This window comes from Aethalodelphis obliquidens, unplaced genomic scaffold (genome assembly GCF_003676395.1).
Source record: "Aethalodelphis obliquidens isolate GAN/ISIS:26980383/991018 unplaced genomic scaffold, ASM367639v1 scaffold54, whole genome shotgun sequence".
NCBI classification, from domain to species: domain Eukaryota; kingdom Metazoa; phylum Chordata; class Mammalia; order Artiodactyla; family Delphinidae; genus Aethalodelphis; species Aethalodelphis obliquidens.
Window position 1 is genome coordinate 728,295 of NW_020837998.1, and position 14,906 is coordinate 743,200.

The 14,906-nt window shown below is 34.6% G+C and overlaps 1 protein-coding gene across 1 annotated transcript in view; it reads left to right on the forward strand.

Annotated features, from left to right (window-relative positions):
- Nucleotides 1-14,906, forward strand: part of DACH2 (dachshund family transcription factor 2) — a 644,364-nt gene that overhangs the window by 229,642 nt on the left and 399,816 nt on the right. Inside the window, exon 3 of the mRNA XM_027086062.1 lies at nucleotides 12,239-12,351. Within this exon, the coding sequence (XP_026941863.1) occupies nucleotides 12,239-12,351 (113 nt within the window). The remainder of the gene's footprint in view (nucleotides 1-12,238; nucleotides 12,352-14,906) is intronic.

Sequence of the window (14,906 nt, forward strand, 5' to 3'; positions counted from 1 at the left end):
TATCTGAAGGGTAAATGAATAGTTTAAGTTAAATACAACCACTAACTTTCTGGAAGACAGGAAGATAAAGGATACAATAGCCTCTCAGCAAGGGTTTAGGAAAATGCAAAACCCCTTCCTTCCTCACTGTTACTTTGAAGTTTATTTGGAATGATTAATTTTCCTGTGGCTTAATGTAAATTGAGAATTAAATAGAAACTGTGTTACCTCACTGACCTTGCTTCCCCAGTTTTTAAACTAAGCTTGTGGATGGCTTTTCTAACCAAGTACATTAGAAGCAGAACCAATCCTTTCATTTAAATAGGAAACTAAAGGAAAATACTTTTCGATTTTTATATCCTGCCAATTTTCAAAAAAGTTCTCTTTCAAAAGTTTAGATTGCAAAAATATTCGGTGTGATTCTCTCCTGTTGCACTAATTGTAAACCTGCCACCTGTTAATTTTGGTATTTTAAGCCAGTTCTGGGAGAGTTCAGGAGCCAAATATATTTGACTCTTACTTCTGCCTCCAAAGCTCCAAAAGAATCTCACAAAAGCGCTTCCATAGCACAGTACAAAGTATCCTGATAAAACATGAAAAATAATTATCTTTCCCTCCCTCCATCTTTTCCTTCCTTCCTTCCTTCTCTCCTAGATGATGTTTACTTTGTACCAAGAATTTTGTTAGGCACAATCAAGCACTACATATTCAATAAGCTATATAGTCCCTATCAATAAGAAATTTAGAGTTAAGACAAGTAGCTATATTCTAGTTACATCTAATTTTTTTTTTTTTAACAACAGGCAGAGTGGGACAAGTTGATAACTTTACCATGGTGCTGAGATGAATTTAATTTACATTTATACAATGCCTGAAAATATGAAAGTGTTGTACACATGAAATGCAAGGAAATGCCTTGCTGTTCCGAACATAGAAGGAGCGTTAGAGTGAGGGTTATCATCAGCTCTTTTGTGAGGTGGATATTACATTGCTCTCAGTACACCCCACTGATGGGGTTAACTTGCCAAGAGTGTTTAAGAATTTTAAATCTTCTGTGGTTTTGACCTTGATAAATGTTATTTTTTTCCCCAAAAGGAGAAGCAATCAACAGGTTTCGCTGCTTAGAGCAGGCTTTAAATTATATTTAATAATTATGTAATAGAAGCATGTTAGTTGAATTTATCTTGGAAAAAAATTATCAGTGATAAAACACTTCTTTTAGAAATACTTCTAATTTTAGGATATAAAAGTTTATTTCTATCTAATCCTCCTGCCTTGAGGTGAATGTTATTTTAACAGCATATTTGTTATTGTCTAGCCTGCTGTGCCAGAAAATAGCATTCTCTCAAAGAAGAAAACAACCCCCAGAAAGAGAAATTCCAAAGACAATGAATACATACACTATGAGATTATGTCACAAAAAGTATTTTCTAGTACAATAATTATAATAATACTAATATAAGAGTAATGGTCTAGATAATGGCATGAATCAAAAAACAAAAGCAAAATCACACAGAATAAATCCATACTCTCATTTCTTATTTATAAATACAGTTCCCTCATGTAAACTTTGAAAAAGTTTCTAATGTTTTTTTACTCCATTTCCCTCCCTATATTTTGGGATAAATTTTGTCATTTCAAGTGTTAAACAGTGAACATAAGTGTGTATATATTCATTTTCTCACAGTAAAACTATGGTTTTCCATTTTGAGCTGTGTCAGGCATTTTTCTAACCTTGAACTGTGCTGTGGGTTTAGCCATCAGGAATGTGCCCACAACAACATATCCTACTCTTAGAGGCCTGTATATCTTAGAGGCTTTGAATCTAAATCTAACTTATGGATAAGCTGGTGAAGTTTGGTTTCAAGTTTATCTCACATTAGTTAGAAGTCAGTCTTAAGGACTTGTATCACATTGCCCTTTTTGCAACCTTGTCTTGTTGGTAGTAGGAGCTATAGGATCAAATTGTCATCAGTATTATCAAGAAATCTCATCTGAAATGGAGACCCACATTAGCCATGGGTGCTATTAAATTTCATTTTGCTTCGGAAAGTGGTAAAACATTCTAGTGAGAGTCAAATGTAGTTATGAGGGAACATTAAAATATGCAAATTACATTTATTTTATTTTCCTATAGTTAAAGAAGAGATGTAAGTTTAGGTATGGGGGGAAATAACCATGTGTTTTGGAAAAGGTTCTCTTTTACAGGAAGAGTTTATTCACACTGGGTGAGGGGAACCTAGAAGGAAATGGGAAAATAATCTTTGCCAGCAGTTGGATTTGTTAAGTTTGTTTGCTTGAAGACAGTGAAATAAAAGGTTATTTTGAGAATTCCATACTGAAAGTGATAGTGTTTTTGACTTAGAACAGCTAATGAAGAAAAAATAAACAGCTTCAAGGATACCCCTATAAAAACATTATCAAAGTAATTGTATGCTGCACCACACCACTACTGTATAAAGTGAGAATCTGTTTAAATTGGAAAATTCTGCTCAAAGATGCTCACACATTAGCTGTTTATTTTCCCTTCTTGCATATTATTTTATTGTGGAGGATTTTACAGAGGGGAGTTTCCAATTCTTCATAATTCCTTGAATCAAATCATTTTGGTACCCATTTAGCAGATGATAAAACTGAAGCATAGAGAAGTTGAGTTTCTCAGGGTCACAAACTGGATCAATGGCACAGATAAATTCAGTTTCTGGGTTCATAGCCCCTTGTTGGGCTATTGAATTTTGCTGCCTCACGGGAACGATGATTTAGGAAGAAAAATGACTTTTAGAAAAGTGTGTTAATGTGTATCCAGGCCACATTGTGTCAGGATTTACTTGTGATATCTGAATCTACCCAAATTTACCTGACTTCAGAATGAAAGTGAGGGCGGGCAGGGAACCTTATAAATGCATGTCCACTGCCATGGCCACCTTGAAGATCTTCATGCCTATTTACTAAAGTTTAGCAACTTATCCATGACTATGCCACAGTCAGCAACAAAGAAAAATTAGAATTTAGTTCTCTATTTTCTAGTCAACTGCTATGAGCTACTCTGTCTTTGATGAAAATTTTCTTTATTATTTTGAAGCGGGAAAGAGATGGGGGCAAAGGTTTTTGGGGGGAGGAATACCTAAAAAAAACCCTGTTTTCCTATCAAAGTAAGGAATGGGGAAGGAAAATGAGAAAGAAATCTGTGTATAAACATGTATTACATGTATTACAGTTACCTTAAGGAAAAATTAGAGTTGTGAAATTAAAGTGTAAAGGTTGAGCTCTTGAATTTTGCCTTACAAGTAAGGACGTATCAGAACGTAAATTAAGTATGTAGTAGGAGATGGTTGGGAGAGTTGGAAATTCTTTCAGTACTATCATTCAGATGAGAAAACTACTTTTCTAACATGTAAACTGCAGAATATATCTCTCTGGCTAGACTTATGTTGGCCTTCAAAATTATTTCAGTGGAAATTTTAACTCAATAACTGCAAGCATAGTAATATTACTGTTGAATTTATATAGCACTTTAAAAATTGTGGTAAAATACATATAACATAAAATGTATCATCTTAAACATTTTATTTATTTTTAAAAAATTTGGTAAAATACATGTAATATACAACTTACCCTCTATACCATTTTAAGTGTATAGTTCAGTAATGTTAACTGTAATCACATTGTTATGCAACAGATCTCCAAAACTTTTTGATCTTGCAAAACTGAAACTCTATGCCCATTGAAGAACAACTCGCATTTCCCTCCCTCCTCACAGCCCCTGGCAAACACATTTCTACTTTCTGTTTCCATGAGTTTAATTACTCTAGATACCTCATATAATTGGAATCTTATAACATTTGTCTTTTTGTGACTGCCTTATTTCACTTAGTATAATGTCCTCAACGTTCATCCATGTTACAGTATGTGTCAGAATTTTCTTCCTTTTAAGTTGTGTAGCACTTTTAGCTTTTCAAACTGGTGTTCACATATATTGATTAATTATCTACACACAACTATAAGGTGAGGATAATGCTATAGTATTATGCACACATTTTGCCCTTTTTTGGAGTAATTTTCCATAGGACCAATCCAGCAGCTTTACTTAAAATATGAGCTAAAATAGACATATGAGAAAGTGGAAAACTATGTATACTTAGAAGTTAATGAATTATCTGCTTTTGACCAGAAATGTAGCATGATTCTAATGATCAGATTAATAGATTATTTAGTTTACATCTCTAATCATAAAATGAGGTAACATATTTAGAATAGTCATGTAATTTGCCTGAGGTCACACAGCTCAATAATGGCAAAACTGGTATATTAGTTTTCTGTTGCTGTGCAACTAATTGCCTCAAATTTAGCAACTTAAAATAACAACCATTTACTGTCTCAGAGTTCTATCTGTCAGAAATCTAGAGGAGCTTGACTGTATTCACAGTCTTACAAGGCTGAAATCTAGGTGTTGGTCAGGATGGGCTCTTATCTGGAAGCTCTGCAGTAGAATCTGCTCACAAGCTCATTGACGTTGACAGAAGCTAGTTCATTTCAACTGTAAAACTTGTGTACCTGTTTTCTTGCTGGCTGTCAGCCCAGGGTTACTCTTGGCTTCTAGAAGCTACCTGCATTCCTTGACATATAACGCTGTCCATTTTCATACCAGCAATGTTGTGTTCTCTAATTTTCTGTTTTTAAAGGGTTCATATAATTAGATTGGATCCACCTAGATAATCTCCTTTTCAATTAGCTCATTCATGTGATTAGTTACCTTAATCACATGTAGAAAATCACCTTTGCCATGTAATATAACTTAATATCTCATTACATTCACAGTTTTAGCAGTTAGGGCTGGAAATCTTGGGATGGAGGAGAATTCTGGAATTCTGCCTCCCACAACTGAGATTAGAACTCAAGTTTAAGTCCTAGTGCTTTCCACTGCATTACATTGAATATCTAAGATTGTTTAAAGTAGTTTTATTTTAATATGGGTTGCTAATATTTATCCATGTAGAGCAAAATTTTAAAAAGATTTTAAATCAGCAAGGAAACTGGCTTCTGTATTTATCCATTAAATATGTGCTTCCAGGCTGTATTCCTAACCATAGAGACTAATGCAGTCAGGTTAATAGTGATCAGCTTCCTAAAAATCTTACTCAACTTCCTAAGCTCTCCAGAGTTGTGATATTAACACAATACTCCTGCAGTTTCTGATTGACATTCAAACATGAAATGTTAACTCTTGAGATCATCATGGGATTATGCACAGACTGACAATTACCAATGGGACTTCATTTGCCAGACATGAAAAATAATATTTTGGCTAGTTGTAACATGCTCCCTTAATGCTGGTACTGAAGTTCCCTTTGTGATAATCATTAAAGAGAGCCTGTATGATGACACAAAGTAAAAGGCAGTGACCTTTCAGAAAAACAGCACCGTTTACAGCAGGTTATACTGAAACCTTCCCAAGACAGTGGAGCTTAACAAAATTTTTCCCCAGGAACCCTAATACCTTGAAGATATTTCACAATGGAAGGGTTCTAGGGTCAAATACTACGCTTAGCAGATAGGGAATCTACTCATCCAGCTGGAGAAGGACATTCATTTAAGAAGTAATTAGAGAAAAGGGAAGAAAGATATATTGGGGCAGATTGCTAGACCAAGGCATTTAGAATTTATTTTGTGTGCACTCAGGAAGTATTGAGGGTTCTAGAGCAAAAGATGACATAATGAAAGGATGTTTCACCAAAATTCAGATCACAGTTTATGTAGAATGTATTGGAACAATGAAACAACTTGTTGAACGTAACCTGGGCATGAAGTGATGAGGGCCTGAAGTAGGGTGTTAGAGATAGGAATGGATAGAGATGGAAATTTGCAACATATATGACAATGGAACAAAAATATTGGAGACTGAAAATGAAGGGAGAGGTGGAGGGAGAATCAAAATTACCCTCAAGTTTATAGTTTTGGCAACGAAAAGCATGCCTATATTGCTGACAAAACAAGAGAAGGAAGGTGTGGGGAGTGGGATTTGGGGGAGGCATATTTTGAATTTGAGATGCCAGTGGAATGTATCCAAATGTGAATGTTAACTTCTTATCATTCTCTTAATATCAAATTTTTGAGCAGTGACACATTCTTTGAATTCAAGAATGCCTGTATTTTAAAAACATTGTGTCTGACAGTGGTATGATACACTTTAGAAGGGGAAATGGTTATTTCTTTTTTAAACCTTTTATTTTATTATTTTTTAACATCTTTATTGGAGTATAATTGCTTTACATTGTTGTGTTACTTGCTGCTTTACAACAAAGTGAATCAGCCATATGTATACATATATCCCCATATCCCCTCCTGCTTGCGTCTCCCTCCCACCCTCCCTATCCCACCCTTCTAGATGGTCACAAAGCACCTAGCTGATCTCCCTGTGCTATGCGGCTGCTTCCCACTAGCTATCTATTTTACATTTGGTAGCGTATATATGTCAATGCCACTCTCTCACTTCATCCCAGTTTACCCTTCCCCCTCCTCGTGTCCTTAAGTCCACTCTCTACGTCTGCATCTTTAGGGAAATGGTTATTTAATTTGATTCACTCTAAGATTTACTAAGGTGCAATGATTCCATCGATGTTAATTGGAATTACATAAGCAGAACGAAAAGAGGCTACTAAGAATTTGTCATATACCAGCATTTCTGTTATACAATCTTTGTTAATTATACTAAGACATTTACTAGAATTCAGTCAATTTATGACAAAAACTAAACTTGTTTAAAGGTGCTAACACCAGGCTTAGAGCAAATTTAATTTAAATAGGGAGCAGAGTCAAGTAAATGAAGTATAAAATAGCTTCACATTTATACTTTCTAAGAAGTGAGTAGTCAACCCTTAAATTGTCTATTACATCAGATTTCTTTTTTTATTGAAGGAAAATGAGAAATTCAGCATTAGAAAAGGAAATTAAATATCACCATTTAAAATAATAACTATAAATTATCCAATTTATTACAATCATAAGATTAATGCTAAACATGAATTATTCTACATGATCCTTGGTATTGTAAGACATGACCCTAACAAGGAAGATTTTTCCTCATCCTCTGAACCCCCTTATGTTAAAGATAATTTCCTTAACTTCCCTAACTCTAATGGAATGCTGGTATTGATGCTTTTAATGTATTCAAATTTAAGTTTTGGATATGCCTATAAGAGCTGAAAAAGGAAGTAAATGGTAATGGAATATAAATGACCTTGCCTCTGGTGTGTTTTTTTGTTCCTTGTGTTGATAGCTCCTAGAGACATGATGAGCCACACTTTAAGTTCCCATAAACCAAGAGCTGATTGATGCCCAGTTTAACATAAGCACCATTTTATGAGAGTTACCATAGTGACCAGGTTCCAGTTATCAGCTTGAACAATTTCATATATGATTAATGTTAATTGCCCATTTTGCATGGATGACTTTTTCCCGGGTGCTGAATTGGTTGCTGCTGCCTTTGATCTGGTTGAGAATACAATCCAGTGCAATAGTTAGACAAGTGATCAGTTTGCTAACACTGAGAGAAGATGGATTTAAGTTGCTGTGAGGTCAGAGTTTGTTTCTCTTCATAAACACTGAAAGGTCAGGTAGAGTTTAACTACTATTGGCATCCTTGAAATGTTGTAATAAATGTCAGGCCTAAGAGATTATTATTAATCCGCAATGCAATTAAAAATCTTATTGTTCTGATAGAAAGATTCTTATTTAATTTAACAAGCATATTGAAAAGTCAGAGCAGCATTCTCACAGTCAGGTAAACAACACCTTCAAAGCGAATGCCATTCTTGGTTTTCTTGGCTTCTAATGTAATTGAAAAAAATGACACATTCAGGGACTGTCCCAAGGGATTTTAAATATCAGTGATGGCTCTGAAAAGTGAATCCCAGGTCATGGCTTGCAGCTCCCACTTCAGGAATCCAATTGCAGCGATCTTTATAAGTTGCTGCTAATACCACAGTTAACTGCCACTATATCCTCAGTTTGTCCAAGAATGTTATGAGTGTTTCTTTAAAGAGTAGTAAACCAAACTTTCATTGAAGAGGATAACATGACTTGTGGTTCCTCGCTAAATCATGTGCTGATGATATATGGTTTACATTAAATATCTTGAAGTCTCATGACATCACTAATTAATTTATTAATAAGATTTTTTCTTTGAAATAAAATTACTCAATTGTTTACTCCTTGATTCATATACAAATGGCTGATGATACAAGATAAAAATAACTCCAACAGTGAAATTTCATAATCTTAATGAGCAAAATATCAGCTACTTTATTACAACTTGGAATAGATATTTCACAGACTGTGTCATATCTTGTTGACACCAGAAGACCTACTGACTTTCTTTCTTAGGGACCTGTCAACTCTACAAAGTTTATAAACTTTGAGGTAATGCTCTGATGGTAATCCGCTTTAACTGCAGAAAAATGAAATACTGTTGATACATATTTCAATTTGTTTTTTTCTTTAATCGCAGGAAGCTGAGTTACTATTTCATTTCTTCTGAAGAAGTTTACAGAGTGAAGGGTAAAATACATATCAGGATAAATTATATTATGGGATGACCTGGACCCAGAGAAAATCATGATTCTTTGGTATAATTTCCTTCCAAACCACCTATAAATGTTACACCTAATGTTGATTTTATAAAGCTGATGATCTCAAAGATTTAGCTGAGCTTTTTAATAAGAGTTTTGCTATTTTGGCGGGTTGTTTGCCTTGTACCATAAAGTTTTGTTTATGATGCTCATGGGTGATATAACCACTGAGCCATTTGAGTGGGAACTTTAAAAAGGGCCTGTTTTATTTTACAGAGTACAAATAACCTTGTAATTAAACTGAAAACAAATAATTGCCAACAAGCAATTATCATTCATTTAAAGAGTAATTACATGGTTATTTGTGCCCTGTAAAATAAAGCATTACTGAAATCAGTAACACAATCAATATTTTAGCAGAAACAGGATGCTGCAATGATGAACCTTTCAACCTATGCTGATTAGATTGTCATCCAAATAACAGTTTTCTAGTTAAATCACCACATGTTTGTCTTGATTAATATGTAAATATCTGCCTAATGCTAATAAAGCTCTTAAAGATAAGAAGTGTGGCAAGATCATCTATCAAGAATATTTCCCAACTTTCTACAGAGTCCTCCATAGTCTTTCATCATGTTGTCAGGCTTGTGTTCTTTGAAAAGAAATGCAAGAACTTTATTGCTAAGAATATCTTACTACTGAGGGTTATTTGGTCTAAAAGTAAGAATAAATCTACCTTGTATTAGTATGGAGCTCTATTGATTATAAAGCACCTTCACAAATTTTATTCTAATTAGTTTACCCTAGGGGCCCAAGTCTTCTTTCCAAGAGTATAAGCAAAAGCATCTGAATATGATTTTTCTCACTGATAAGTTTAAACAAGTTTGGAAGGATACATCACACAACCATACTCACTAAAGAGTTAATCATAAATTTTAAATAGCAGGTCAAACACACATCTCTATCACTAGACCTTAAGCTCTTCAAAGGCAGAAGCTGTTCTAGGTTCTCACAATATATCAATGAACAAACAGACCAAAACCCTTGCCCTTGTCAAGCTAACTTTTTAACCTTGTAACCCTGATACCTAGTTTCAATGCCAGATACACACTGAATGGGCACTTAGTGCATGTTTGTTTATTGGATGATTGAATAAGTGAAACTGTCATTACACATGAATAACTGCTGGAACCTTCAGCCCTTGAATGGGTCTTGAAGTTTGTAGGAACTTTCAGACATAAGACAGTATCTATCATCTACCCTTCTTTAACCTTGTAAATAGTCAGATTGGACTGGATCATATTTTGAAGCTCTTATAATTGCTGTAAAGTCCAAAGTTTAAAAGTGCTTACCTGATGATTAAATGATGGCTTTCTATTTATTTGATCAATAATAGAGCAATCAAAGGAATATTTGGAAACTGTAGCCATGGCAAAATAATGTGTCCTATCATTACTCATTAACTGATTTTAATTAACCATTTACCAGCCCCTACTGTGTGCTAGACACCATGAGAATTGCTCAGGGTACAGTGACAAACAAAAACAGACATATGTGCTGCCTTCATGACCTTACATTTTAGTTGGGGAGGCTCACAATTAATCATACCAACATCATAAAATTATAAACTGAAAATAATGTTAGGATGGAGAATATGATCCTCTTGGCTTATAGCATTTGTAGTAAATACTACCAAGCCATTTGTGACATTAGCCATGAATTCCCCCATATAGATCTGATGGTGGGAAATTTGACCAAATTTTTCAAATCTTGGAATTTAAGGTAGAACCATCAGACTAAGAGGCCTGTAATCTAATGCCCCCCAAGCCTGAGTCAGCTTATTGGAAAAGAGCTACATCAAATTGTGAGATTGACCAATAAATTTGGAACAGAACTGTTTAAACCTTATAGCTTCCAAAGTATACTGTCAACAACTGTCTCAGGGAAGTAGAGTGAGCATCAGGCTGTTTTCTTCTGGAGACAGTCTGTCTGAAATTGATTATGAGCATAAAGACAGCACTGAAATTTTTATGCTGGAAAAGTACAAAGAGTTATCAGGTGGTCTTTAATAAAGTTAGTAGGCTTGAATTCTGACAAATAGAAAGATACAAAGAATCACTTGGAAAGTACAGACTTGGTGACGATTATTCAACAAAAAGTGCCTTTTTCTAATGACTGGATATAACCTGATGAATATTGTTCAGTGACCTTGGGATCCTTTAGGGCATTTGAAGTAAATTGGATATTTTTCTTATCAATATTCCTTCAAAGAGTTAGGAAGCCATAAAACAGGGCAAGGACAAACAGGATAACAACGCTGAATTAAAGAAAATAAATTATAGCCCAAACTTGAGTAGAAAGAGGGAGAGGAGATTCAGTTTATAAAATTGAAACATTAAATGAGAAAAAAAGAATCTTTCATGCTAGATTGATATACAATATTGATGTACAATGAAAGAAAATAACATCAGCACAGTGTATGAAAAATGAACTGGGTAATAGTACCTCTGTATAAGGTTGCTAGAAGTCGTCTTCATTTGAAAGCAGTTTGTCTTACATTGATGGAGCACTTTGCTACTGCAATGTTGATAGAGTGAGGTTTAACTTAAATTTCTTTGTGAACAAAAAGTCATTTTTGGAAATGTTCTCTATCTGAACCTTATACATTTTTGCAGCTTGGGTTATTTAATATAGTATTTTGCAGTATTTTGTCAAAATCCCTCTGATTCAGCTTTGTAAACTGCATTTCTACTAAGAAGCAACAGCAGTATTTTAAGTAACATTAAGAAAGTAATATTTGAAATATACTGCATGACTTGAGAATGACTTGATCCTAATGTTCAGTGACTTATAAGTCTGTTCATGTAGTGACAGCTTCTAAATGATATATTTAGTACACTGACTGTATTAGAGTACAAGATGGAAGCCTGATACTGACTTTCTATTTCATTATTTTATGGATTAATATTTGCAACTGCAAACTGTTCACACCTGGGTGAAGAATGTGCAAATAGAATAGGTTAGGTTAATGTTTTAAGTTTAGCATCAACTCATCAGTTAAAAATACCAATCAATCTGTGAGACAAAACAGCCTAGATTGCAAAGGTGGCAGGTTTCCTTAGTACAGCCACTCCAAGAGAGTGTACTGCTGGTTATACAGCCTGGTTTAAATAATAGGTATGAAAAAAACCTGAGGGCAGGGGTTCTTTGTTCCTTGTGGGCTCCCAGCAGCTGTGGAAATGCTAGTAAACATCAGGTCTTATTCTACATATCAGCTTTTTACCCCTCACCTCTGGCATGCTGAACAGAGACTTAATCACTTCATATTCTATACGATCCTAATTCTGTGAGCCCCTATCTCAGATCTCAGTTGCATGTATTAATACCAGGGATCAAGTGTACCTTTAAGAGCGGGGGTAACTTTGGGTTTCTCACAACAGGTAAGCTGTATTGCAAAGTGCTGGCTTGTAAATAGAATCTAAACTAGAAATTGATCTCTTATGATTTTAATGCTTGCCATAGTTATTTTGGAAGTTTAGTATAAAGTATTGGTCCTTTAGTAATCAATGAAAATAGTCTTTAATATAAAAGTATATCATTCTTGGTAATTAAACAAGATTTAGGCGAATGTAGCAAGTGATGGTATTTCCAAAGAGCATATTTTAACCTGATCTTTGTCTGTTTTTCAACAGTTCAAGGCCTGGCAGGCCTCCTAAGCGTTCTTTGGGAGTGTTGCAGGACAATGCTCGCCTTCTGCCCCATTCAGTTCCAGGCCTCTTATCACCAGGACTTATCACTCCGACAGGTAATAAAATCCATCCGATGATCAGCCTTGTCTCTTCATACTGCCCAGCATTTGAAATGAACTCATATTGATCTAACTGCCTTGTCCTTCAGAGCTTTTCAAGCTCTACTAGAGGTTACATTATTGAATTTTTTTGATTATTCATGAAAACAGTTTTGTTATTCCAGTGACTCAAATCAAATGGACATGACTTAAAAATTAATTGTCATTTCCTTGTAAGAAATCTCTTTCAAGGCCTTATTGTGTGTATGTATGTATGTTTTTGTGTGCTGTGGGCAGAGATGGCAGGGGGTGGAGGGGACTGGCCAAACTAGCATTTTCTCAAAGCCTCCTATGGGATGTAGTATACCTGCTTGTTGATATGTCTCAATAATATTCCTTTTGTTTCCAAAAGTTCTGGGCATCTGTGTATCTTTTCCATGTTATTACTCTAGGATAAAATGTAGAAATAATATGCATCATCCCTGGTAGTACCTTATGATTAGAAAAGAAGAAAGTACAAGTAGTCATTGTCTTGAATAATGATTCAGTGTTTTTCATCGAACACTGTGATAAACAGTACTCCCCTAAAAATACCAGTCTCATAAATTTGCATTTTTGATTCTCTAAAACAAAGAACATAAAAGCACATAAAACACTCAAAAATAAGCTTGCAACTATACCTCAATTTTAAAAAAGGAATTGAAAAAAAATAAGCTTGCTATTTCTCTAACTGAACCTTTAAAAATCATTAAAGCTACTATGTGGTAGAAAATGTATTTAATGACAATATGATCTTTGTATCTTCAATGATACATAAAACTAAAAAAACCTAATGTGTTTTGGGTATTAGATCCTAGGTAATGCAAAATTATATGAGTAGTAGTCCTTGTCACAGTAGAATTAGGGAGAAGGTAATGTAAACTAATAATTTCAATTTAATTAAAGTATGATAGAGACTATAATACAAGTACATACAAGGTGCTATAATATCACAGAATGAGAGCAACTAAATCAATTTGTTAAGTTGGGTAATGCTCATAGAGATTTGAGTTATGTCTTATAGGCTGAGTGTTGGACAGATGGAGAATCAGAGGAAAAACATCCTCTGTAGACAGATATACACTGATGAGAAAGGGCCTGGTATGCTAGGGGGAATAGCAATTAAGTGGAAGAGACGGGAGCAGAGATTTAAGATGGGAGACTTATAGGTGATACAGTTAGAGTTAGAGTTAGAAAGAGTGGGAAAAACCAGCTTGGGAAGCTATCTTGTTTAACAGTTTTTTCCCTATAGACCAATGGTTTTCCAAAGGGTCTTTCAAGGACTTTCCTTACTGGCTGATATGGGATTGGGGAAGTACTTCTAGGTTTCCCACTTCTGCCTCAGAATTTTACATGTTCTATTTCATATAGGATTTTGTTCAAATAAAAAAAAAAGCTGCTGTAGGTAAAAGGAACCACTGATAAGTAACTGAGTAAATGCTTTAAAAACAATTGCAGTTGAAGGTAAGTAGCAATGAAGGGAGAAATACTGAGGACCTGAATTGAGGAGAATTCAAGAGTAGAAAAGAGATTCATAGTTGCTTCATAATTAGAATTAATGACACTTGGTAACTGATCAAAATAGAGAGCGAGAGGATGAAATCTAGGATGATTCATGTCTAGCCTAGGTTATAAGTTGGATGATTATGTCATTAGCTAAGATAGAGAATTTAGGAAGAGACTCAGGCTTTGGGGATTAGATAATGATTTTTTAGACTTTAAATATTTATAAACAAATTCTGATACAAGAAGAAAGCAGCCCTGTGCATATAAATGAATATAGAGGTCATAATAGTACATGAAATATATTACCTTGGTGCTCAATAAATGATAATCTATTTATTGACTTCTAAAATACATTGACAGAGCCTAGAATCAGTACCATGTAAATAATCAGGTCTGTGTCCTGATGAAAGATGTATCCTGTGTAGATGGAAGAAAAAAAGGATTTTATAATTGCTTTGAGGCTAATGTACTCTTGAGTAAACTTCGGTACCTTATCTGTTGAGAAAAACCTATAACATATATTAAGTTTCTATTAGTACCAGACATGGGTGCTAAGTGTTTTATATACACTTCATTTAATCTTATAGTAACCTTATGAATATTGTCTTCATTTTTCAAGTAAACAATGTATGGCTCAGTGAGTTTAAATTAATTGCTTGAGGTTACAGAGCAACTGAGTGGCAGAACTGGGTTTCAGACCAGGTCTTTTAAAGTCCAGGGCCTATACTTTTTCCTCATCATCATGATGTCTTATAGTAAATGTTAAAATCCAGTTTGAGGTTTTCATCCCCTCCTAATTTACTTGGCATGTATGCTTCAATTCCTACAAGATAACGGAGCCTCCTTCCTTGGATTAGAGCCTTGGCCTTCCGTCTTACAACTTGGATTTACCACAATGAGAATTATTGGAACAAAAAAAGACTCCTCAATTCATAACCCTTTGCTTGTGCCTAGAATGAGATGATAGAAATAGATAAAGGATTGAGTAGGGAAAGGCATGAATACTTCAGTCTAAATAGCAAACAGTA